Genomic DNA, 27,069 nt, shown 5'->3' with positions numbered 1-27,069 from the left:
TCAAAAAAACATACACAAACAAAACCCAATTAAACCCTGCTGCTCGTGATGATACATTAATGTGAAAAAACACGAAATGATCAGTCTGATGAGTGCAGATATGTGCAGCGATTGGAAAACACATTTAAAGGGAGGTGAAGCTGTTTCTGCACTAGGGGATGGATTATTACTGTATTATTTGAACAAGAGCCTGTTTTATGACAAAGTGCCAAATTAGTATAAATGGCTGATGGGGAGGGTTTTAGCCACCTTATTTCGCAACAAGCTATTTTCTGTAAATGGGCCAGACTTCTTATTTATTAGCTGCTGTAGGTAACTAATTAGAAGAATAAAAAAAGTACAGTAAACGGTAAAACTATTGCACTACAAACTAGCGTGTTTATGATTATAATTATAACACTAAATACATGTTTGCAATATCAAGCAGCATAACAGACTGCTATAAAAGTAAAATAACTAGAAGCGATAGTCACATAAATGGCTCATATGTTAAAAATAAGCTAACTAAAACACACTTGTCTTGTTATTGATGTCGGAGATTAGCAGTATACACAGTGATGCATATTCCCCAAACAGACACATCACATTTTTGAAGATGCTCATAAGGCTATTATCTTTCTCTATGGAGAATGTTTTTTTACATGTTACTGTGACATTTCAGTAATCAGCGCGGCTCTGAAAAATGGGTGGAATGCCCCTATTACTGTCTAGTGTTCTATCGGACGCGTGTCGTGGATTGCGTGTGTTTGAGCACCTGGCTCTCTGTCAACACAGGATCAGGTCACTGTGTACATTACGCTGCTCACAGCCATCTCAGCGAACGACAAAGGCTGCTCGGTTTCCTGTGATTAAAACTGAAGGCCATTACTTACCACACCGGGGCTTTGATTATATCTTTGAAATATTTTGATGATTTTTAATTTTATTTTTTGTCCGTACAGTCTGCTTCTGACGTCACACTTTACCAGGTTTCCGGGTCCAAACGTTCATTCATATCCCAAAAGCCAACAACAAACAGTGCTAATATACACTCACAGTGTGCTGTAGTACTTCCTGATCGCAACCTTTATCTCCATACTGAAATCTCACTTGGCCAGACAGGGATTTCATTTTTTTCCACCATGAGCCTGAGAGACGATAATGTACATTATTTAAATAAACAGTGCTCATAAATGGCTGTTTGAGATAGTATTCCCAATTGAAACGAGTAGAGGTTCGGACTTGGAAATAGTTTTCCTTACATCCCAAATTAGCAAGCAGATAGAAGTCACTGGTAAGCAAAACTGTATGGATTCTTCGAAATATCTTCTTTTGTGTTTCACATTCAAACAGGTTTGGAACGACATGAGGCGAGTAAATGATGACAGAATAAACTATCCCTTTAATGATGAAGCTGTGTGGTGGAACATTGAGTTGACAATAAAAGACCCAGACCAAAACCAGACCCCACATAGCCCAGATCCAGACCAAGAACCAGGCTGTCCATTTTAATCAGAGAAGCCAGAGCGTTTTACTATGAGGTCCAGCTCCCCCTCTGGACATGATGGGCAGAGCTTGAAAGTCCAACCGCACCCTAGCCAGAAACCTATCCCTAAACATAACACCCATTAGATTCACAGAAGTGGAGATGGACTAGGTCGAACTCCAACCATTTTACCAATATAGCTCTGCAGTGAGCACCATTTGAAAAATCAAGCTTGAAGTAAATGCTGCATGCTGTAAACATTTATTTTTTGATTAAATTCACTTACAGCATTGGACAAAATAATGTGAACATCTGGGAAATAGGCAATATTTATTCCGTTCCTTTCTATGAAGGTGTTTTAACACCATTTGCCTTTAAAGGGATAGTTCACCCAAAAATGAAAATGTGATGTTTATCTGCTTACCCCCAGGGCATCCAAGATGTAGGTGACTTGGTTTCTTCAGTAGAACACAAACGGAGATTTTTAACTCAAACCGTTGCAGTCTGTCAGTCCTATAATGGAAGTGAATGGGAATCACGGCTTTGAGAGTCAAAAAAACATACACAAACAAAACCCAATTAAACCCTGCTGCTCGTGATGATACATTAATGTGAAAAAACACGAAATGATCAGTCTGTGCAAGAAACTGAACAGTATTTATATCGTTTTTTACCTCTGGTTTTCCCCGCAATGTCCGAACTGTCCTGAGCGCATTCGCATCTTCTTCTTTATCCGGCACGTGAGGCGTCTTCTTCTTCTTGCTTTACGTTGGATCGCAGACTTATAAGTGCATTACCGCCACCTATCTCTCAAATGGACCATTGGAAGCTATAATGGACTGCCACATTCTAACATGTATGATGGCCACTTTTATAGCTAGTTTGTGAAAAGACAATGGGTGAAAGATTTACAACACAACAACAAGGGTCAACAAGAAAAGGCACAATGGCCCAAACATGTAACGCCTTCTTGGCCATCAAACAATAGGGAAAATATTCACATAGAGGAATGTGTGTTTGCTCAGAGGTTGCCCTATGAACATTTATCATCCACGTTTCATTAGCTTTACCTCAGAAAATCCTTCCAAAATTCAGGAAAAAGAAAACATAGCTATAAATGAGACTTTGTTTTACATGTTACACTCTAAAAAATGCTGGGTTAAATACAACCCAGCGCTGGGTAAAATAGGGACAAACCCAGCAATTGGGCTGTTTTGACCCAGCGGTTGGGTTAATACCCAGAAGGCTGAGTTAATACCCAGAAGGTTGAGTTAAACATCTAACCCAACCGCTGGGTCAAAACAGCCCAATTGCTGGGTTTGTCCCTATTTTACCCAGCGCTGGGTTGTATTTAACCCAGCATTTTTTAGAGTGTACAATCTCAATTAGGAGTGTCAATGGTCCACTTGAGAGATAGGTGGCGGTTATATGGCACTTAAAAGCTGCGATCCAAATTTAAATTTTTGGGTGAACTATCCCTTTAATACAGCTTCCAAACAGATTCATACAACGTCTGAATAGTTACCAGTTTGAATGTCGTCTATTGGAACATCTGCCAATTGCTTCAGAGATGTTGGAGGAGGGAATCAGCTTCTCACTCTTCTCTCCAAAACTATCCACAGTGGTTTGATAATATTCAAGTCAGGTGATTTGTCTGGCCAGGGCAGATGTTGAAGTTCACCCAGGTGCTCCAACTGTCCAGGTTTTATGATCATGACACTGTGTTTTTCACATGTTAGCACTGGTTTGTGATGGAGCTCTTTCATGGTCGGTGGCTTTGTGAAGCTCCCTGTGGTCTGTTTTTGAGCGTCTTCTGATGAATATTGAGGTTTTCTGTCACTCGCTGTAGTAGTTCTGTGTTGTTTAGACACAAGCCATCTTAGCGATCGACAGTCCCATTCATTCATTATTCTTCTTCGCTAATGAAGTCTTATTTCTCATACAAGTTCAGTATTGATCATTTTGAGCGTTAATCAGGATGCTCATCCTAACACAACACCCAGAAAGCCGCCACCTTCTCCTCTGGCCTTTGACCGATGGCCTTTTCATACTGACCATGTGCTGCAAGACAGAAGGGTCTCCTCACATTACTCACAGGGACAGCCAAAGAATCAGTGCAGGACGCCCTCGCAAAAAACTCCCTCGGACAGAGACGGATGACCAGCAACCTTCTCCCTTCAGTGGCTGTTAATAATGGGGGGAGTCAATGGGTTCAGGTCAAGTTTGGAGCCTTCAACGTGGGACAGGCGTCAAGCAATCAAATCAATCATATTCAGCGTTAGGAGCCAAGATCTCGAAGGGGGAAGCTATAATGGACTGCCACATTCTAACATGTATGATGGCCACTTTTATAGCTAGTTTGTGAAAAGACAATGGGTGAAAGATTTACAACACAACAACAAGGGTCAACAAGAAAAGGCACAATGGCCCAAACATGTAACGCCTTCTTGGCCATCAAACAATAGGGAAAATATTCACATAGAGGAATGTGTGTTTGCTCAAAGGTTGCCCTATGAACATTTATCATCCACGTTTCATTAGCTTTACCTCAGAAAATCCTTCCAAAATTCAGGAAAAATAAAACATAGCTATAAATGAGACTTTGTTTTACATGTAGAAGGAGCTGAAGATAATCTAAAGAACCCTTTTCCACTATAAATGGAATGGAATGTTTGCACGGATGTTAAAAGTCCTTCTCTCGCTCTCGTTCTCCTTCATTCTTTTTGTCATGTCACAGAGCATCTTTTACCTCTGCTGGCGATGCTGAAGGAATGCGGCCTCAGATTAGGGCCACCTGTAATGTGAAATACCAGAGCCACGCTCCCTCATTGACATTTCAGCATGACATTTGAGATCCACTCCATCTCTCTGAGGGAGACTATGAAATACACCTTCCTTTTGCATTGCCCCATTATCTGCAAAAGACATGGCATCAGAACATTTACAGCATAAAAGATGTGGCCATTGTGTTGATCACATTAACTGGGTAACCTTTAATATTTGACAGATGCTTGGGCTACAGTTTTCATTTTATTCACTGTAAATGTAGAAAGAAAGAAAGAAAGAAAAGATTTTAACAGTAAAAGACTGCAAAAATGCTACAGTAAAAACCAGTTAATTGGATAACATTAAAATGCCGTACGGTGGGAAATTGTAGAAAATCTAAGTAAATGTGCCGTTTTTTTAGTCTTATAATTTACATTCACTTTTTTAGACTTTATCATTTATATTACGTTATGCACAGTAGGGTTTTATGTTGTCAAATTAATGTGTTTTGCATTATTTTAGTGTCATGTGTGTTACCAGGATCATTATATAAATATATATATATACACACACACACATACACATATACATATACTGTACATACATACATTTATTAACTGTAAATTTAAATATAAAATATAAAACATTATTTTTTGTACTTTTTACCAAAACAATTCTGTTTTTTTTTTCAGTGTTGAAAGCTGTCATCCACAGGAAAGAAAAAACTACCCAGTTAAGCTAGTAACATAAAAAATTAAAATAAAAACAACAGCATTAGTACATGCTAATGTTTTTTTGTTTTTTTTATTGCTTTTGTTAAACTTTGTTTTGCCATTTTGAAGTTTATATGGCCTCTGAAGACATGAGTTATGAAGGGTTATACGCAAAGGTTGATGTTTTGGCAATGTTAGTTGGCACACTAGACCTATTGATGCAGACACTTGGGGGTGGGCTCCCCTGACCTTTTAACCTTTTGACCAGTAAGCCACCATCCTGCAACCAACTACAACACTCTAGTAATTCTCCAGCAACCACCCACAATCCCTATCATGGCGACTAGTGACTTATGCGTGGCCAATCACCACACACCTAAATTTGATCATTTAGGTTTTGCAAACAGCAAAATTCCGTCTCAGTTTCTAATTTCTTCTGTCCTCATTTGTTATTCACAATTCTTCATTATAAAGCAATGATTTTGAACCTTACAATAAGATAAAATATGACATAATTTAAAAAAGATCATGAACAAACAACATCAGCCGAATGAGAGTGGGTTTTCGATTTGATTATCTAATCACATTCCTTGTAATCTCCATCAGTTCTCTTAGACCCTTTCAAACCAGCTCATCACGGCTGATCATGCGATTGACGGAGGCACGGCATCACAAATCAGCTCTGAGGATCTAGAGCAGCACATGGAGAATGCTGGTGATTAACCCTTAATAAAATAAATAATCATTTAAAAACTGCATTTTGTATTTACTTGCATTATCTTTGTGTAATATTACAATTTGTTTGATGATCTGAATCTTTTAAGTGTGACAAATATGCAAAAAATTCAAAAAACAGGAGGGGGGCCAACACTTTTTCACACCACTGTACATATACTGTACATACATACATTTATTAACTGTAAATTTAAATATAAAATATAAAACATTATTTTTTGTACTTTTTACCAAAACAATTCTGTTTTTTTTTCAGTGTTGAAAGCTGTCATCCACAGGAAAGAAAAAACTACCCAGTTAAGCTAGTAACATAAAAAATTAAAATAAAAACAACAGCATTAGTACATGCTAATGTTTTTTTGTTTTTTTTATTGCTTTTGTTAAACTTTGTTTTGCCATTTTGAAGTTTATATGGCCTCTGAAGACATGAGTTATGAAGGGTTATACGCAAAGGTTGATGTTTTGGCAGTGTTAGTTGGCACACTAGACCTATTGATGCAGACACTTGGGGGTGGGCTCCCCTGACCTTTTAACCTTTTGACCAGTAAGCCACCATCCTGCAACCAACTACAACACTCTAGTAATTCTCCAGCAACCACCCACAATCCCTATCATGAGAACTAGTGACTTATGCGTGGCCAATCACCACACACCTAAATTTGATCATTTAGGTTTTGCAAACAGCAAAATTCCGTCTCAGTTTCTAATTTCTTCTGTCCTCATTTGTTTTTCGCAATTCTTCATTATAAAGCAATGATTTTGAACCTTACAATAAGATAAAATATGACATAATTTAAAAAAGATCATGAACAAACAACATCAGCCGAATGAGAGTGGGTTTTTGATTTGATTATCTAATCACATTCCTTGTAATCTCCATCAGTTCTCTTAGACCCTTTCAAACCAGCTCATCACGGCTGATCATGCGATTGACGGAGGCACGGCATCACAAATCAGCTCTGAGGATCTAGAGCAGCACATGGAGAATGCTGGTGATTAATGCGCCCATCATGTGAGGAAGAATGTTTTTTTTTTTTTTTTTACAAAATTAGCATATCGCAGATTGTCTGAGATCACACCCTGTTCAGACTTCTAGGGTCATGATACTCATATGGGTGATATGGAAAACATAAAAATGATCTGAACTGCACAGACAGACAGACAGATTCAAACAAAAGAACATTTATGGTAACACACAGTTTAGGGACCAATTCTCACTATTAACTAGTTGCTTATTAGCATGCATATTACTAGCATATTGGCTGTTTATTAGTACTTTTAAAGCACATATTCTGCATCAGCACATTGTAGATCCCTATATCTAAACTTAACAACTACAGTGAGTAGTGAAAAGAATCACCCCCCTTTAAAATAATCACATTTTGTTGCTTTGCAGCCTGAAAAGAAGACGGACCGTTTTTGTTTTATCCAGCTGTATTTACTCAGTGCATCTTATAACATCCAAGTGAAAGATATGACACCAACATGTCCGGAAAAAAAAATAAAAAATAAAAACCAGAATCACTGAGTTGGAAAAAGGATCAGCCCCTTGTGTCAGTATTTTGTTGAACCACCTTTTCCTTTAATTACAGCGTTTAGTCTGCTGGGATTTGTCTCTACAAACTTTACACATCTAGACTTTGCAATATTTGCATACTCTTCTTTGTAGAACTGCTCAAGTTCAGTTCAATCTGATGGTGAGCGGTTGTGGGCTGCAGTCTTCAAGTCATTCCACAGATTTTCAGTGGGGTTTCAGTCTGGGCTCTGACAGGCCATGCAAGAACATTCAGCTTTGTCTCCTTCAATCACTGTGTGCTCAGTTCTGCTGTGTGCTTTGGGTCATTGTCATGTTGGAAGGTAAACCTTCTTCCCATTGACAACTTTCTGGCAGAGGGCAGCAGATTTTCCTCAAGAATTTGACTGTATTTTGCCCCGTCCATGTTTCCTTCTATCCTGACCAGTGCTCCAGTCCCTGCTGCAGAGAAACACCCCCAGAACAGGACATCACCACCTTCATGTTTTACTGGAGGAATGCTGTTATGTGGATGATGAGCTGGATTACATCTCAAAGCTCTTTTCATGCTGAGCTGATCAAAATGAGCACAGCTGATCACTGTTGAAAGTCAAATGGCTTTTTGTGCCATTGAGAAGTTGAAAAACTCAGTGATTCTGTTTTTTTTCTCTGACATGTTGGTTTTATATCTTTCACTTGGATGTTATAAGTTGCACTGAGTAAATACAGCTGGATAAAACAAAAACAAAAAAGCAACATCAGGACATCAAAAAACACTCGCATTGCATTCTGTATCTGTTATACTTTTTGGCGAATACGTGGCTAATTCATATGAACTCGTAGGTTTTCGTATGATCTGCGTATGCCCCATTGACAGTTATATGTACGGGTGGACCTTCGTGCTTACTTTTTAAAGAAAAACATGTGCATTTTTGTACAATTCACATCTTATGAATTCATGCAAAATCACGGCATCGTAAAATGCATTTACAGTTACATTATCTCATGAGGTCAGGGTGGAATTACTGTCTTGATTTTATATTAGAATAATCCTGATTTCAGCATGACTAATATGTTTTATTACTATGGATATGAGCTAGAATACAATCTCAATAGAAGGCTTGCAGATGTTGAATCTCTTCTACCGATTCTCCAAAGTGTCATCATCCACACCATAGCCTACCGTGTCAAGCGACCTGCGCTAACTAAGCCCGGGTCAAACTCTTTGTCATGTCTAGTTTAAGGCAGATGTAAAGGCATTGCCTTAAGCTAAGCGTCTGAGCTCATTTACAGGGTCTTATTATGCAAACCACTCCCTGACGCCCACAGTCTAATTAGGCCTAAATTAATTTGAGTCCAATCTTTTATGTCTCTGGCCCAGGCTGTACCACTCCCCTCCATTTGCAGAATCATATTAATGTTTGTGTGGGAGCACTACTGCTGCAGATGAAAAGACTGATATAATTAATTAAGTCCTGCCTCTGTTCTTGCCTCCTCTCGGCAGAGAAACGATAAGTGCAATGAGCTGCCTCTTATTAACCCCATTATATGGGCTAATAAGGAAGATCATTTACAAATCAAGGGTGATGCACAATTATACAGGAATGCAAATGATGGCAGCTAACGAGCTGTGTGTCAATGTTGGAAATGCTTTGTTTGGGAAATGCAACATTCAGCATTCTTAACACGGCCTGGTTTATTTATGTGCCTGTGTGAGCGTCTTGCATGTGCATTCCAGCGAGTGTTTGACGCTCTTCTTGCATCCTCTTTATTCAGTGTCAATGCGGTCAAGAAATTGGATGTTCTACACTTTTAAAAAGGTTATTTATTGGCATCAGTGGTTCTACGATGGACCTTTAACATCCATGGAACCTCTGCTGTGCACAAAAGCTTCTTTACAGTAGAAAAAGTTTCTTCTGATTATTAAAATGTTTGTCACACAATAAAAATGGTTCTTTTAAGAACTGTTCACTGAAAGGTTCTTTTGGGAACCCAGAACGGTTCTATTGCATTGTTACAAAAATCCACCCTTTTAGCAGCATAAAAGTGATTTGTGAAGCAAAAGGCTGCTTTCAGAACCATGGACAGCAGCCATTGAGTCCCAGTGTTTTCCGGCTGTGCAGCGCTCAAATGCTTTTAGCTTTGCTTCAGAAAATGTTTCATTCATGGTTTCGTTTGGTAATATGGGTATCATACTCCTACGCTGACTCAAATGCATGCATTTATTCTCAATTTATCATGACAGATTAACACGCTATGCTTGTCCTTGCGACAGAATACCTTACATGTCTTCACATAAGCCAGAAACTGACCATTTCGCTTTTCTGATTTAAAAAGTTCTTCATGAACACTGGGCGGTTTAGAGAACACAATACACTCATGTAGTGTTTCGTGTGGTTGGCGCAGTAGCATGTGCCAACCTGTAGGAGGAGCAGTGCAAATGGCCCTTACCACACATTGCTGAATCAACCCTAATACTGAGCAATTAAGCATTTAGATTTGATTACTAGTTTGAACTGTTTAGAGTGTGCATGCATTTAGGAAATCAATAACTCTTTGAATAACTTAATATTCTTTTTAAACTCCACAACACAAACATTAGTCAAACCTATTGCTCACACAGATGTAATAATGCCTGCTCTAGTCCACGTTTTACTTTTGGCATTAAACCACCGAGCTTGTAAACACATATGGCTTTCGTTACGATGCCCACATCTGTCTTGTCATGAGTTTAGAGTGATATGTTGGTAAGTCTTTACTGTGATCGCATTGAGAGGGGGGTCGTGGCCAGTAGGGGAGGGGCGCGCGCCGGCCGAGCAGCTGTATGCAAATGAGACGCGACAAGCACGCGCCACACAGCAAACACGCGCACATACGGCCGGTGCGCACGCACACAATCTCATTAAAATGCCATCGAAGTGCATTGTGCTGGGTAAGACCTAGACAAACAAACTTCACAGAATGTTAACACAGAGCAAAACATGCTCTGATCAAGGGAAAATGAGTCTGCACTTAAGATTAAGTTAAACATTAGATGAGCGCAAATCCAGGTGGGTGCAGATGCATGATTTAAGCAGAACTTTAGATGATGTTGGGAACTTTTAGATGGCGCAGCGCAACTATGCAGGTTATAATTTAGGAACGTTTCAGTCTCGCGTGTGGTGTTAAACTCCGCTAGTGTTGTATAATATTTGTGAAGCTGCAGGGGAGAATGGTGGCAGGCGCATATCCCAATGCTTGAGCAATTATTTGACTCGGTCATACTGCAGCTTTATGCTAATGAGGGGAACAATAGATGAACGCAAACCCGTGCAACACGTCTGTCCAATTATGCGCGCAAAAGAGAATTTAAAGCAACTGTTTCACAGAGTAAACATAAGATGCTTTAGTGCTGTGATCTAAACATAAAGTCTGCGTTAGAGCTTTCCATACTGTGCATTTGCTGATATTTATAGTAAACTAATGTATTGAAAATTATTCTAAGAGTAGCTTACTGGAATCATTTGGAATTCAGTATTTGATTTCTAACTTTGACTTTTTTTTCCTGTGCTTATGACTCAAATACACAACGGATAATTTTATTTAAAAGTAAACGAACACATTTTGTAGTTTGAATAGCATCAGTGAAGTGAATGCTAGTGAACTTCATGCACGGTGGAGCTGTGCCCCCCCCCCCCCCAATTGTAGTTCATTATATTTCCAGGAACTATGTGTAGCTTGGGCTGCAATTGAAAGCGTTAAATAAAACATTCTGGCAAACGCTTCAGTGTCTGAAGTTGTCACCGGTCATGGTGGTTTGAAGAAATGCAATGATGGCTGACCCCTGGCTTGACCTCGAGGTCAGTGCTCATCTTTGATTGCGTCCAGCACGCGTCTCTCTTTTGGCCAGATTGCTCGTGTATCCCTGTAGAGGTCAATTTGCTTTTCAAAGGCAAAAAAGCCTGTGACGGCTGGCCAGACGCGGCTATTGTGTTGAGAGATGAGGGCTTCTTCTGATGACTAATGCATGCGTTAGCCAGCTGATTTATACTGCCCTCAGACAGACGCGTGGCATTACACATCTCTCCTAACTCCAGATTTGCACACAGGAAGCATGTGGACTTATTTAGCATGTTCGTGTTTCATACGCGCTAATTAATAACGCGCGATCTGTAATTCTACTTTGTGGAGCTGCTTGTAAATAGTAAATGTAGTTTTTAAGTATACGCTATTATTTACACGAAACACGCGTGAAATGGAAACTTTAAACTGTAAACATGGGCGACACACACACGAAACAGTTTCCCATCTAAATGATGCATTTTACTAAGATTAAGGTGTTTTGCATATATTGCATATTCTGTAGATGACTACGACGATGACAGTGAGTGACATTTCCTCCGCTGCCCCACAGCCGCGGCACGAGCTCCTCTCCATACATCAGACCGTGAATAGAGAGCAGCGCGCATTACTACAATAAAGGCCAGGCTCATCTGCTCTGTAGCGCCCGGTTCGAGTGTCTCAGCCCTCCCACGGCCAATTCCACAGAGATCCTCGCTCGCTCCTGATTGGATGAGGACGGAGCGACTAGGGGCGAGAACAATAACATCATTCCAGCTTAAAAAGAGTGCAGCTATGCGTCGAGGAGCAAAAGCATCTCTCAGAGGGAGGGAGGCGGACGGCGCGTTTGTGGCTCTGGATCTCGTCTTGTTGTGCCTTGTCATCCTCGCCTCATCCATCCGCCGACATGCCCAAAGGATTCCTGGTGAAAAGGAACAAGAAAGCAGTGCTCGTTTCGTACCGGATACGCTCGGATGAGGATGGAGGATCCGCTCCAGAATGTCAAATCGCCGCGTCTCTACCCGCGCCCAGCGCCCCCATGCCGGGCAGCATCACCTCAGCCTTCCCGTCGGACGGGGCAGAGGCGCCGGTGTCGGTCCACAGCGCCAAGCCGGTGCAGTTCGGCAACCCGGAGACGGTGTACCAAGCCCTGTACAGCCCCACCCGGCCCATCAGCAAGGAGCATGACAGGAAATATTTCGAGCGGAGTCTCAATCTCGGCTCGCCCGTCTCTGCCGAGTCGTTCCCGACTCCCGCCTCTCTCACCAGCCTGGACCATCATCTTCTGTTTGCGCCGGTCGACTTAAAAATCGGCACCAGCAACAGTAACCGGAGCGGAACGGCGCCCGCCATCCGAACCGGCGCCAAAAGACCTTCTTCTGACGCCGCCGAGCGTAAAAGCAGCAAAAGCGCCAAGAAACCCAAAGCCATACGCAAACTCAACTTCGAGGACGAAGTAACCACATCCCCAGTGCTGGGCCTGAAAATCAAAGAGGGGCCCGTGGACCTCAAGCCCCGAGCGGCCTCGGGCAACAGCAACAAGCCCCTGGGGGAGTTCATCTGCCAGCTTTGCAGAGAAGAATACTCGGACCCGTTCTCTCTGGCACAGCACAAGTGCTCCCGGATAGTGCGGGTGGAGTACAGGTGTCCCGAGTGCGAGAAGGTCTTCAGCTGTCCGGCGAACCTGGCCTCCCACCGGCGCTGGCACAAACCGCGCGTGCCGAACGCGCCCAAACAAGCCCTCCAGCCCGCCAAACCGTTCCCCGAGGAGTTCCCCGGCGACAGAGACTCCCCGAGTCCGGGTCTGTCAGAGTCCGGCTCCGACGACGGGCTCTACGACTGCCCGCACTGCGGGAAGAGATTCAAGCGCCGAGCCTACCTGAGGAAGCACATCCTGGGACACCAAGCGCTCCAAAATCAAATCCTCGGAGCGGCTTTTCGCACCGCAGAGAGCCCCGACACCGTGCCCTCGGAGGACAGCCAAAGCCCGGGTCCGCTCAATCTAAGCCCCGCGGACTGTCTCGCGTGTCCGGCTTGCGGAGAGAAGCTGCCGAACCGTGCGAGTCTGGAGCAACACCTGCGCCTCCTGCACGACGACTCCCAGGCGCTTCCCTGCAAGTTCTGCCCCGCCACTTTCTACAGCTCGCCGGGTCTCACCAGGCACATCAACAAATGCCACCCCACCGAAAACAGGCAAGTCATCCTTCTCCAGATGCCCGTGCGTAACGCCTGCTGAAGACGAACCCACCGCGATCCGTCCATTTAGAACGATCTGTTTTCTTCATCCAACCCCTCGCTAGAAAAGTCTGGAGAAAAGTATTAGTTTGGTCCTTACAAAGGTATTTTTCTAGAACCCTTGCACACATGGTAATGTAATAGCTCCTAGACCTAAGATATGTTCCTGTACCTCTGCCTTGAATTCACATGCTGTGTGTTTCACGTCTGTAGCTTTAATCTAGTATGTGGATTACGGGAGTGAAAATGCTCTCTCTCTCTCTCTCTCTCTTCGTACTGAAAACTACAAGAAATCTTGAAAAGTTTCCCTTTAGTAGCCAGAAATGCCTTTAGAGAAATACATCAAACTTCTGCCTTAAGAACTCTTCAGTGTAACGATTGTTTCTGAATGTCGGCACACAATTACTGCTTACTATCATGATGTAAAATTATTGTAATATGTTTGTTCGTAATATTTTATTTATTTATGTATTTATTTATTTTCAATGGCTTTGTATAACTTATTGGGTGTCACGTTGCAGTCGAATCGTTGTGTGGAGATCATCTCGTCTTGGTTTTTGTGCGCTCTCTTGAAACGTGAAGCTCTTATAGATGCAATCTTTTTCTAAGTACAGTTTATTTTCCTAAATGTTTGCTACCTAGCGCTTTATATGTGCGTCCGTGTTGTCTATTCAAATAAAATATTTTCAAAATGAAAACGCTTCTTGTTCGTGCATATTTGCCACACAAAGCCACCGTGTACCATTTGTACAATAGTTGATTTAAATAATATAGGCAGTTATTATCGCTTAATATGAGAACTGTTAAAATGCAACGACCTTTCGTTTGGACTTCACATTATTGGAATTCCAATCGAGCCAGTTACTCCATAAAGACATACAAGTTCTGTCCCATATTCATCTACAGATTTATACAAAGTTAACAGCAATACATGACGTTAAGAACAGAGCAGGGGTGTACAAGTGTTTTTGTGCAGTCTACTTTACTACAGCACTCAATGTGCAGCATGACCATCTGTCATTCCACAGGTGTGTCAAATGCTCAGATGACATAAAGCCAACCTCTGGCAATTCACACCTTTACAGTTTCTATCCCAAACCCCTTTCCATGCTTTAAATGGCAGAAGTATTGATTTTTAATTGGTCGGGTCATTCTGAAGTCATTATGTAAGCTGTGCTTGATCAATGAAATAATGTAGTTGGCCCACTGTCTATTTAGCTGAAATCATTTCAAGGGTGACAACAACTCAGAAATGTACAAGGGCATTAACCCGTAAGGCATTTCAGCACAGGCATTATTGATTCATTCACATCCGTCTGTGCCTGCTTCGTACGACTCTAAAGACGCAACCAATCCATCGTGTTGCTTTTACATTGTATAGGATAAAATAAGCGGATACAAATCAAACAACAAAAGCACGATCAGGGTGAAGTTTGCAAAATGAGCATCCGATTGTCTAAACCAATGCCTCCTCTGAGCAGATGTGTAAAGTTCACACTTCACGGCTGTCATCTGCTTCTCACTAATGATTTTACTCTTGATTCGGTTCATGCACACTTAAGAGTGCAATTGGCGAGAAAATAATAAAAGAAAAATCATACTTGTTGTTTTGGTCAGATTTTAAAAGTGAAAAAAGGGAAAGAGACATGTGGCCAAGTATGGTGACCCATACTTGGAATTAGTGCTCTGCATTTAACCCATCCAAAGTGCACACACACAGCAGTGAACACACACTGTGAACACACACCCGGAGCACTGGGCAGCCATTTTTTTGCTGTGGCGCACGGGGGGGCAGTTGGGGGTTCGGTGCCTTGCTCAAGGGCACCTCAGTCGTGGTATTGAAGGTGGGAGAGAGCGCTGTACATTCACTCCCCCCCCCACCTACAATCCCTGCCGGACCTGAGACTCGAACCCACAGCCTTTGGGTTACGAGTCCGACTCTCTAACCATGACTTCCCCCTTTTGTAACCACTCAGTCAGTAATTAAACGCGAGTGTGCTGGAGGCCACCTGCATGAGCTGTAGGTGTTGGAGCGTGTGCACCTGTACTCCGGTGAGGGACGCGTCTGTGCTCATGGAGCAGCAGGGGAGACAGATGGGAGGGGGTTCAGGTTACCCTCAATATTCCCTCGGCTCCAGCAACAGAACAACCTCTAACCCCGAGCACCACTTCCACCCACTCGCTCGAACACACAATATGGCCATGCATTCTCTCACTAGAGCACAGAGTCAGGGATTATTTCAGACACACATGTACACCACCACATCATCATACAGTCTCTCCAGGTCAGAAGCAGGAAAGCGAGAGGTCAAAATCAATGTCGTATTTCATGCACAAAACACAGGACTTTAATTATGACAAAACGTGACTTCATTTCTTTTGATGAACACAGTAGGAGGTATTTGTACATTTTGTGTTCCACAGGGGGAAAAAATAAAGAAAATAATGACAGATGATTTATTTTTGAGTGAACCATCTCTTTAAAGAGGAGATATGGGTAGCTGACAAACAGTATATCTATTTAACTTTTTATTCAACAATAAACATTTGTGCGTGTCTATTTTATTTAAAAAAAAAATAATTTTAACCACCCTTTTTGCGGTTCAATAAAAACACACCAAAAATTGTTTTTTTTGTAATTGAAACAAACAGTAGGCCAACTGGAAAATATTTTAAATTCATACTTCAATTTCTATAATTCAAAATTTCATGTTTCAATATTTAAAAAACTCACTAGCAATTTCAGAGTGAAAACTCTTTCAGCAAATCCTGCACCATATATTTTTTTTTTCTCCCAGAGCTTATTTCTATGAAATATTTTTTTCGGTACAAATCAAATGTTCCAGCATTCGCTCATCTGTTACATTTGTAAAAATGCTGTTAATTGTAAAACATAGAAATACAGATTAAATGAAATATAAAATTGCAGGACACAGCAACTACTCATGAATCATGAAACAATGAGAAAAGAAAACTAAAACAGAGCAACCAAACGCATATAAACATGAACTTCAAATCAATTTAATGAATTGTTTTGATTTCTTCACATTTCTAGTAAAGATAAAGTGATTACTTCTATTAAAAACAGTCTGATATGTTAACAAGTCATGACAAAATCTTCAAGCTTCCTTATCTTCAATGTCTTATATAAAGATTATATTACAGGCATTAATATATTTATACCCTTCAGAATTTAGAACATTCAAAGAAAAAAAAAGAAGAGACAATATACAAGGCTAACAACAAAGTCTACAACGAACATATCATAATCAAACAGAAGTTAGGCCAGCTGCAGTATTTTCAACCCAAAGCCCATTTCAAATCTGCAGGTTCTCAGTTGAGATTTCAGGTCGGTTTGCATACATTCGTCAGCGTTTTTCATTCAGAGCATGGTACTTAGCATTTGGAAGAGAGAAAAAGTATCAGGCGAAGCGAAACAAAGACAAGTGTACAGGTAAGGCAAAGTAGTGCAACATGTGTCCTGTTGCAGCCTGCGTGGAGCCTGCAGCGTGTGTAACACCTGGCCTCCATGGCAACCAGGCCGGGTCTCTACGGGAACAGAGAGGGGCGGCACGAGAGAGAGAGAGAGAGAGAGAGAGAAGCGCTGGCATGCTGCTGGTACAGTAAAGGGCACTCGGGAATCGGGGAAGCAGCTGGAAAAGAACCCCCCCATCCAGCATCTAATCAGACAAAAGCAGCTTTCACAAAATGCAGACAATCTCATTCAATTTACTCCAGTGAAATGTACAACTCGTTGCTCTCCATGTAGGAAGTGTGCAGGATCAATTAAACGATGGCAGAAACCACAAAGAAAACAGCAAAAACTCAGAAAATCCGGACAGGTATTACACAGGCACTGTGAACAGCTCCCTTCATAAACAGCCAGTGCAAGCATCAGCTTCACCTGAGGCTCTGGAGGCCTTTCCTCCGTTTAGTCAGGAATAGTACGATGGCAGATATTTCTCTCTCTCCCTCTCTCTCTCTATATATATATATCTATACACACACACAACATGAAACAAATATATATATTATCAAATCAAATCAAAATAAAAGCAATGTACATCCAAATACAGAGGGAAGAACGGAACTAACATCGACCACCACTGAGCGAGTGCAAAAACATCGGAATGCTGGAGTAGATTTACATGACGGGAATGGGAGACGTTCAATTCCCAAATTAAGAAGCTCACATTTGTGCTACACCTCCACAGATTTACAAACAACGGGAGCCTTTTCAATTCAGCATGTTGCATAAATCAGTTCCGTAAAATAATCAAACGAGTCACTTAAAAGAAAATCATAATATCAAAAGAGATCGTGATTTCATTGCAGTCGGTTGCACTGATTACGTTCTGAAAGCATTAAAAGCAGACTCTCTCTTTTTTTTGATGATTCAAAAGTGTCAGTATTCTTTCAGAGCGTCTCAGTGCTGGGACGGGACAACGACAACAACAAAAGTCTCTCCCATATGCATCAGTGATTGGGTTTTCAGTGTTTGACATGAAGAAAAGCTCAAAGTACTGGACAATGAGAGTATTAAAAACTAGCTAAAGCCTCAGGGTTTTTGAAATGTTTCGTATTATTCATTTGCGACTCGGTCGTAAGGACATTTTTGGGATCCGTAAATCCATTCCAAATGCAGCATTATTTCGAAAATAGCAATGAATTTCACATTTGAAGATTTACTTCAGCATAATTGCAGTTTCTCTTTCTTCACGACAGGTGAAGCGTCATCATTTTGCGACAACAGTTGCATCTTTCACTGCGACTCGGCTTCAAAAAGGAAAAAACAACAACAGGTGGAAAGCATTAGAGTCAAATGATACATTCATCCACAATGCAGTCTGACGGCTGGTGGAAGTGTTCAGTTAGAGGACTTGCTGATGGCGCTGGCCGAGCGGCGGAGCTTTCCGGAAACCCGGTTCTTAGAGGCGCGCGGTATAGTGGGCGAGACCTGGTCGCCGGACTCGATGGTCGTCACAGTAACACTGAGGTCAGCGCTCGTGCTGCAGCTGAGGGAACCTGGGAAGGGAGGACATATTACACGCGGAGTGAAGAATAAGCCGAAATGACATTAATAAGCTTGCTTTCAAACTGATAGCATGCCATTACTGAAGCTGGAAACCTCCTCTGATAGAGACGGATGTGAATGGAGATTAAGTAAAAAGCTGAGAACTCAAAATTAGCCCCCAACCATTTGACTGTTAATTGCAATAACTGTCATTCTACAAAGCAGTTCCACCAAAAAAAGGAAAAAAAGAAAAGAAGAAGACATGCAAAATATGGATTCTGCTGGCATTCTGAAATACTGGTACTCCAGAAAGCATCTAAATTAAACAAGCTTCCTGCTTTGTCAAGATGGCATCTGCTTGGCTATTTTCTTTTTTTTTTACGGGCATCTCAAGTTTCTGCGAGCAGATGGTGTGGGGAACATGCGCTCATTGGAGAGGACCTCCACTCCAGGGCTTCTTTGAAAGAGGGGGAGGAGAGCGGAGAACAACGGTCTCAGCATGTGAAAGGAGTCGGGGAGGAGTAAACGAGCGCGGGGTGCTGTCTGCTCCACACGTCCACAGAGAACATCGGGATGCCAGCAGAGAGGATACACACTTACCCACAGGTCCCTCCTCTCTAATGCTGACTGAACTATGTATCGTGCCAGGGATTTCTATCATTTATAGCTTCAAGAGATGACTGGCCGTCTTACGTTTCCACACTGAAGCTGAGCCGGGAGGAGAGCATAAAGATCCAGAAGCGCTCGTCATCACAGTGATTGACTAACCGTCTGATCATCAGATTTATTTGAAGCACGGTGAGGTGTGTGAATCAAATCAATCATGCAAACCCTGGGAATTTTTCTTTTTTCACCAACTCTCATTTTGTGAATCGCCCTCAAAAAAAAATAAAAATAAAAATAAAATAAAAAAGAGTGCATTGTGTTTGTTGTGAAAAGAAAAGTGTGAGAACAAGACTATATATACAAATATAACATGCAGCCAAACACAAAGTAACTTTACTATAACTATATTAATATATAATTACATTTGAAACGCTTTTCAAAAGCTTAGTCACACCTGTTCATTCTTTATTATTATTATTATTATTATTATTATTATCATTATCATTTACTACTTAGACCTGATGTTTTTTAAACACATATATATATATATATATACACACAGTATATATATTTTCATATTGCATATATATGCATCGAAACATAAACCTTTCAACTGAAATGAAACAAAAAAAATTTCCTGTTTGGCCTTTATATGCATATATATATATATGTGTGTAAAGTAAGTGGCCCTCATTCCCACTGGCTCCCTGCAGCAATCCAAACAAAAGCGTAAGTGACAAAGACATTATCCAGTAGGGCAGGTGTTAGTGTCAGATGTGGCCTCAGGCAAACAGACACACGCCAAAGGACAAAGCAAAAGGAGAAAAGAGGGGAAAAAGAGAGAATAAAGCAGAGACATGCAGGAGAGGAGGCTGGAGACCCATTCATGCTGCTACTGTGTTACGATTACTCCGCCGGCGTCCATAATCAGAGCGCGCTCAGAACAGCCAGCCCCAATGCAGCTCTGCCTCGGTGTTCCTTTAAAAGCTCAGAGCAGACGCAGCTCATTAGTGGAAATAAAGAGGGGAAAGATGAGTAGACGAGCCGGGGAAAGGGGAGGGGTCTCTGTGGCAGAACGCAAGCTCCGTTCAGACCGAGACTCTTACCTTCCGTTACTGTACTGACACCTGTAACACACTTAATCTACAGAGGGAGAGAAGACAATAGAGCAACACGTAAGCTGCGCACCGTCACGGCCTCGGTGTTCCTTTAAAAGCTCTGAGCAGACGCAGCTCATTAGTGGAAATAAAGAGGGGAAAGATGAGTAGACGAGCCGGGGAAAGGGGAGGGGTCTCTGTGACAGAACGCAAGCTCCGTTCAGACCGAGACTCTTACCTTCCGTTACTGTACTGACACCTGTACACACTTAATCTACAGAGGGAGAGAAGACAATAGAGCAACACGTAAGCTGCGCACCTGTGCGTGTGTGTGTGTGTGTGTGTGTGTGTGTGTGTGACAGAGAGAATGAGAACGCTGTTGAACATATGGCTGTTAGATGTTAATCCTGAGGGGTGAAGGAAGGACAACACAAAGAAAATGTTAAAATAACATCCAGTGATCATGACAGACTGTGGCTGTTAAGACAAGACGACGGTGAAACACATTTCTATTCACACTGGCCCACTTCACTTCTTCTTTGTGTTTTCTGAGAATGAAGGAACGTTTAACATGGGGAACACAACAGAAAAGCTGCGGGCCGCAAAACACACAAACCTGTGATTTAACAGCTCTTTTTTAAGACGTTTTCACAATATGTGCATTAAACTTGTGTTACATAACTGAAATGACTTTGGCCCAAACCAGAGCGCGAGGCTCAGTGTGAGGTTATTTCTGAACGAAGGTGATCGTTTCGTGTTCGTTGCGCTGGAATAACGGTCACAACGATGCAAGGTGATGATATAAGCAACAAAACAACACATTTTAGTGCTTTTTGTTTTGTATTAGTGTAAATAATATTTGTAAAGAGCTGCTGGCCTTCATACCTGTACATGTTTAATGAGACACACTAGTCTGCTATATTTCAGAGAAGTTATTGTCTACCAACTATGATATTAAACAAAAACATACTTTCAACTCAATTAGCTGACTAAACCCTGCATGGATACAACCATACATTTCTATTCCCTCACACGTAGCTGATCCTGACCTCAAAGCGCTGTTCCAAAACCTAGTGAGCTGCCTACCTAGACAGCATTTTAAGGCATCATACAGACATGCTTTTGACACAAAGGCTGTTCCAAAAGATGGTCAGTAATATATGCTGTTATTAAAGATGGACTACCATTCAAAATTTGGGATCTCTAAAATCTTTGGGTTTTGAAAGAAGTCTCATGCTATATTGGGAAAACTTTTGATCAATTTAATGCAGCCCTACTAAATGAAAAACTAAATAAATAAATCTTTCCATTCAGCTTAGGATGCTATCTTGGAAGGTAACTGCTTACTTGGTAGCAAACTCAGTTTTGGAACAGAGGTAACAATTTTTACTAATGGAATCTTCGTCACTGCACTGCATTCCACAAGTATAACATTTTTAAAAAGAAACCGTTCCGAAAAAGGAGGAAACTCTTTGTGCTCAATTCACTAATCATAAAATGGGGAACATGCAGACTGTACTGAAAAGGGGGAGAAAGAGAGACAGAGACAGAGAAAGACAGGTTTGTGTAACAGACGTGTGGGGCCACATGCCTAATGGAGGAAGCAGGCAGAAAAGTCTTACAGTCCAGTTTGGCCCAGAGGTAATCCATGTCCCAAACCATCCCTGGCCAACGCCTGCCTGCTGTCATGGGTGAGATGGTGGTGAAACATGGAGCAGCATCATAGACTGTAACCCACAAAACAACTCAAGTCCTACAGGATGAGCTGGCGTTTTAAACGGGTCTGTCTGGCCTGTCCAAACTGTCATCTATGGGTCTGTTCCAAACCCCAGTGAGCTATGTCTATATAAGAAGTTATCTCCTAAAACCACTTTGTGCTGAAGCCACTGCAATGGCTTCACTATGTCTACACTGGAACCTGAAACTGTACTTCATGTCAGATTGTAAAATAAGGAGAACGGGTGAATTATTAGGTATTAACTCCATTAAAAACCGACTTCCTACATAATTATTACAATGTTAGTTTTGCTACAGCTGCATTTACATGTGTTAGAAAAAATAATCACAAAAAAATTAGCTTGTAATATTTAAAATATTTGATTTCAGATGGATGTGGACAATAAAATGGTTCTGAAGTGAATCGACTATAGAAAACATTGGTCACATGACACGTAATTGACGCTTTTAGTTTCACCGATCTGTGTGTGTGTGTGAACCAGTCAGAATCAAGTATTCAACATAATTATTCTGTTGTAAATGCTGTCTAGCTACACAACTCTCTAGGGTTTGGAACAGAGCTTGTATTTCATGTATGTATACATACACTCTTAAAAATAAAGGTGCTTCACGATGCCATAGAAGAACCTTTTTGTCTAAATGGTTCCATAAAGAACCTTTAACATCTGAAGAACCTTTCTGTTTCACAAAAGATACTTTGTGGCGAAATAAGGTTCTTCAGATTACAAAAAGGTCCGAAAAAGATGGTTCTTTAAAGAACCTTTGACTGAATGCTTCTTTGTGGAACCAAAAATGGTTCTTCTATGGCATCGCTTGAAGAACCTTTTGAAGCACCTTTATTTTTAAGAGTGTAGAAGGACTTCTTTCCAACCTAAGCCTGCATTTATGGGTAAATTACTAATTAGTAAATACATATTGAATTTGGAGTTGGTGGCACAAACAGAAGAAACAGAAAAAGAAAAGAAACAGGCATGGCAACTGAGGTTAAGAACAAAAAATAATGAACTTGAGAAAGGAATTAGAACAAAAGAGACTGAGAGGCCAACAGAAGAAAAAAAAAGAGAACAACGATCTGGGGATGCAGTTTTGATGTGTTTGGTAGAGGTACAAGAAACCCTGAGATGCAGAAAGCTTGAAATGTTTAACGGATGAGATTCTCATTCTCTCGGAGTTCAGCTGCTCCCCGTACAGTCACCACAGCGATTTCAACACCTTTCTAGGAAATAAACGGGCGATACTACAGAAATCAAAACGGTCAGAGCATCATTCTGCAAAATTACCCCACAAAGAACGTGTCCCTTCACTGCTGCATTCAGGGATTGGGCACATTTAGCATCCACGTGCAGAATAAAGTCTGCATATTAAACAAAACTGCAGAAAGCTTGAAATGTTTAACGGATGAGATTCTCATTCTCTCGGAGTTCAGCTGCTCCCCGTGCAGTCACCACAGCGATTTCAACACCTTTCTAGGAAATAAACGGGCGATACTACAGAAATCAAAACGGTCAGAGCATCATTCTGCAAAATTACCCCACAAAGAACGTGTCCCTTCACTGCTGCATTCAGGGATTGGGCAAATTTAGCATCCACGTGCAGAATAAAGTCTGCATATTAAACAAAACGAAACATTTAAATAACAAAGAAAAGAAAAGTAAATCAACTCTAGAAAACGCACTGCAAATAGAAGAGTTTTTGTCATTCTGGAAATGAAGAAAGAAAGAAATATTCAAATCCCACAGAGTCGTGATTGTAGCATGAGAAACAGTGTTATTATTGTTAACTCCAACTTAAACCATAAACCTGTCAGGGAACACTTTAAAATAACTGTCATTAATAAATCATTCACACACATTATATAATGCTTAACGGCTCATTAGTTATATATTCACATACCTAGAAACATGAGATAATGTGCTTGTTGATGTTTACTAAACTTATTAAACATTAGATAATGATTAACAGATAATGTAAAGTACGATGCTTACAAATATCATTCAACTTTTAATTCATTTAATCAAGCACTTTTTTGAAAATCTATAAATGATTTTGATGTACAATGATTAAAAGCTTGTGTCAATGCAGAACGCTTTTGCTGCTGTTGAGGTGTGGTATGGGTAAGGTTAGGGACTGGTTTGGGTAGGTTTATGGGTTAGGTAAGGGGCCAAAAGTGCAGAGGGGTCAGTTTGATTACGTTTGAACACAGTTCAATCTGTTTATATTACATTAGTATTTTCTTGAAATTGTTAATTTTTTTTCTCCTGCTGATGTCTGATTCAAGGAATACCCTGTTTAATGAAATATTATACTAATATAAGTGTTGAGGCAATACAAATGTTATGCCAATGTGTGTTACAAATGATGAATAGTTTCCACTTTAGATTGAGTACTGCAAAAACATGAACAAATGATTAATACATGATTTAAGATGTGAAAATAGTAGAAGTCTACACAACAAATGGAGACCAAATATATGACTTTTACAGACTGTGATTATGAGTTAATGAATAATATAACATGAATAGTTCAGTGAATAGTGAAGTGCTTAAAATGACTAATTAAGCTAATTTTTCATTACATTTTTGAGCATATGAACAGAAGTTTAATGACATTTGTTAGCATTGAAAAGTACATTAACAAAAAAGCTTGTAATCATTGTATAATTTCTGATAAAATCATTTGTAGATTTTTCAAAAGTGCATGATCCTATGAAATGAAAGTTTAATAACATTTCTAAACATTAGCAAATGATGCATTAAGCATTATATAATGTTTGTTAATGATGTATTAATGAAGCTTTTAATCACTGTAAACCATCTGTCAAAATCATTTGTGCATGTTCTTATGAATTGAAAGTTTAATGCCATGTGTAAGCATTTTAATTTACATTAAATAATGATCTGCTAATAATTAGGTAATTTTTAATAAGTACATTAGTAAACATAGCACATTATCTCATATTTCTAGCTACGTGAACATGATCTGTTAAGCATTATATAATGTTTGTTAATGATTTATTAATGAAAGTTATGAAATAAAATAAAATATTAAAAACCTTACACTTATTTTATTTCAGCTAACTGTCAAGGGAACATTTCTTCTTTCATTTTTGTTTGGCAAAACAAAATCAACTAAAAACTAAACCTACAAAAAAAAAAAAAACTAATAAAAACGACAAAAACACACAACAAAAGTGCTAAAACTTTAGAACTAAAATGAAAATATGAAAAATAATTATTGTAAAAAAAAATGACAATATTATATCAATGACAGTAAAATATGAAAAACAATGATCAGACTGTTGTCCAGGACTCCCACACCTGTTTACCAATGCATTTCTAGTCATTTGTGATTACTGGATAAAAAAATTTGTGAGACTGGACTCCCAACTAAATATTTTAATTAACTTTATATTCACTACAGACATTTCCAAGACTTTTTCTTACACTTATTTTATTTCAGCTAACTGTCAAGGGAACATTTCTTCTTTCATTTTTGTTTGGCAAAACAAAATCAACTAAAAACTAAACCTACAAAAAAAAAAAAAACTAATAAAAACGACAAAAACACACAACAAAAGTGCTAAAACTTTAGAACTAAAATGAAAATATGAAAAATAATTATTGTAAAAAAAAATGACAATATTATATCAATGACAGTAAAATATGAAAAACAATGATCAGACTGTTGTCCAGGACTCCCACACCTGTTTACCAATGCATTTCTAGTCATTTGTGATTACTGGATAAAAAATATTTGTGAGACTGGACTCCCAACTAAATATTTTAATTAACTTTATATTCACTACAGACATTTCCAAGACTTTTTAATATTTGATCAATTCCCTGACATTTCAAGGTCTAGAAATCACAAATCATATTATCCTGTAATTTCCACAAATGCCGGGACCCTGGTCCTTACAGTATTTTGCAAGTGTACTTTAAAACAGAATTTTGCCCACATCGATTTCTCCTTTCAGTTGTGTAATTCATTAAGCTGTACTACAGCGCATTTTCAGTTTGATTTACTGGGCTTTCACAGTCGAAGGCTGTATTGATTTTATTTTGGCTGTTTTAAAATGAAGCGCCTGAATGGTCGGGGCAGGGACCTGGTGGCTTCATCTAAACCTGTGCATTATCCGCCCTCTACAGAGTCTGACGACACATTTCAAAACTAACTGTACCAGACAATTAATCCATTTTAGAGATTTCCCAATTTCATAAACAGTGGAAAAAGAGCAATGCTTGGGACAGTAAAATAAAAACAAAATACTTGCACTTTATTTTACCGTATGTGCACTTACTGTATACTTACAGTGAACTTAAGAAAGTACTATAAGTAACGTAAGGTACTTGAACTGAACATGGTTTCATGTTTCTGGGTAAGTACAGCACTTACTACCCAGTCGTTGTACAGTATGTACATGCAGAAGAGGACTGTAAGATAAATTGCTACCCACAACATAAAGGAAAATAAAAGACGTCGTGTGTCTCACCTGCACCTCCCGTTGGCCAGTAGCTGGGGGAAGGCGAGAAGACCTGGGCAGCAAAGTCCTCAAAGGTCATGTTCTCCTTGTGGTTCTGAATGATGGCCTCCAGGTAGAGAGCCCTCTCCTCATAACTGAGAGCCCGTCAAGGAAAATCACATCTACATAACACCAAATCATCACAGGCTTTGGAATTAACCAGCAACAACAAATGAAATAGAAGAAATAGCTTATCAAAATAATTTTGGTCGGTTTCTCACACAAAGCTATTGTGTGACTGTGACTTCGGAAGAACAAACACACAAATTAAATTAAAATGCATACCATTTTATTTTCAATATTTTTTTTATGTTTTTATGAGAAATCTCAACATTTAAAATACAGTAAAAACCGCAATATTGTGAAAAATTATTAGAACGTAAAATAGCCATTTGAATATATTTTAAAATCTCATTTAATTCTGTTTTCAGTCTTCAGTGTCACATGATCCTTCAGAAATCTATTATGCTGATTTGATGCTGATTATTATCAATGTTGAAAACATTGAAAACATAATTTTGTGGAAACAATATATATATATATTAGTGCTGTCAAACGATTAATCACATCCAAAATAAAAGTTTTTGTTTACATAATATATGTATGTGTGTGTACTGTGTATATTTATTATGCATATATAAATACACACACATACAGTAAATATTTACATGTATATATTTATATTCTTATATACATGCATGTGTTTGTATTTATATATATATATATACATATACATAATAAATATATATATAGTATACACACATAAATAATGTAAACAAAAACTTTTATTTTGGATGCGATTAATCACGATTAATCGTTTGACAGCACTAATATATATATATATATA

General features: G+C 39.8%; 2 protein-coding genes across 2 annotated transcripts in view; one reads left to right on the top strand and one right to left on the bottom strand.

The window, feature by feature from the left end:
• Positions 1 to 11,742: 11,742 nt before the first annotated feature.
• On the top strand, positions 11,743 to 13,554 carry LOC107564444 (insulinoma-associated protein 1b). The gene has a single exon (XM_016249538.1). The coding sequence runs from the start codon at positions 11,919 to 11,921 to the stop codon at positions 13,245 to 13,247; it is 1,329 nt and encodes a 442-aa protein (XP_016105024.1). The 5' UTR covers positions 11,743 to 11,918; the 3' UTR covers positions 13,248 to 13,554.
• A 2,728-nt stretch (positions 13,555 to 16,282) lies between these two features.
• LOC107564446 (ral GTPase-activating protein subunit alpha-2-like) overlaps positions 16,283 to 27,069 on the bottom strand; it is a 148,557-nt gene continuing 137,770 nt past the window's right edge. The window contains exons 33-34 of the mRNA XM_016249541.1: positions 26,193 to 26,317; positions 16,283 to 18,271 (exon numbers count right to left, since the gene is read on the bottom strand). Of these exons, the coding sequence (XP_016105027.1) occupies positions 18,114 to 18,271; positions 26,193 to 26,317 (283 nt within the window). The 3' untranslated portion in view covers positions 16,283 to 18,113. The remainder of the gene's footprint in view (positions 18,272 to 26,192; positions 26,318 to 27,069) is intronic.

The sequence above is a fragment of the Sinocyclocheilus grahami genome, unplaced genomic scaffold, assembly GCF_001515645.1.
Source record: "Sinocyclocheilus grahami isolate Dianchi unplaced genomic scaffold, SAMN03320097.WGS_v1.1 scaffold935.1, whole genome shotgun sequence".
In the NCBI taxonomy this organism is placed as follows: domain Eukaryota; kingdom Metazoa; phylum Chordata; class Actinopteri; order Cypriniformes; family Cyprinidae; genus Sinocyclocheilus; species Sinocyclocheilus grahami.
The sequence above is the reverse complement of the archived record's forward strand: the minus strand, read 5'-3'. Positions and strand labels throughout refer to the sequence as shown.

Excerpts from the sequence above, each read along its gene's own strand:
- LOC107564444 (XM_016249538.1), top strand. The coding sequence starts at position 11,919 with ATGCCCAAAGGATTCCTGGTGAAAAGGAACAAGAAAGCAGTGCTCGTT.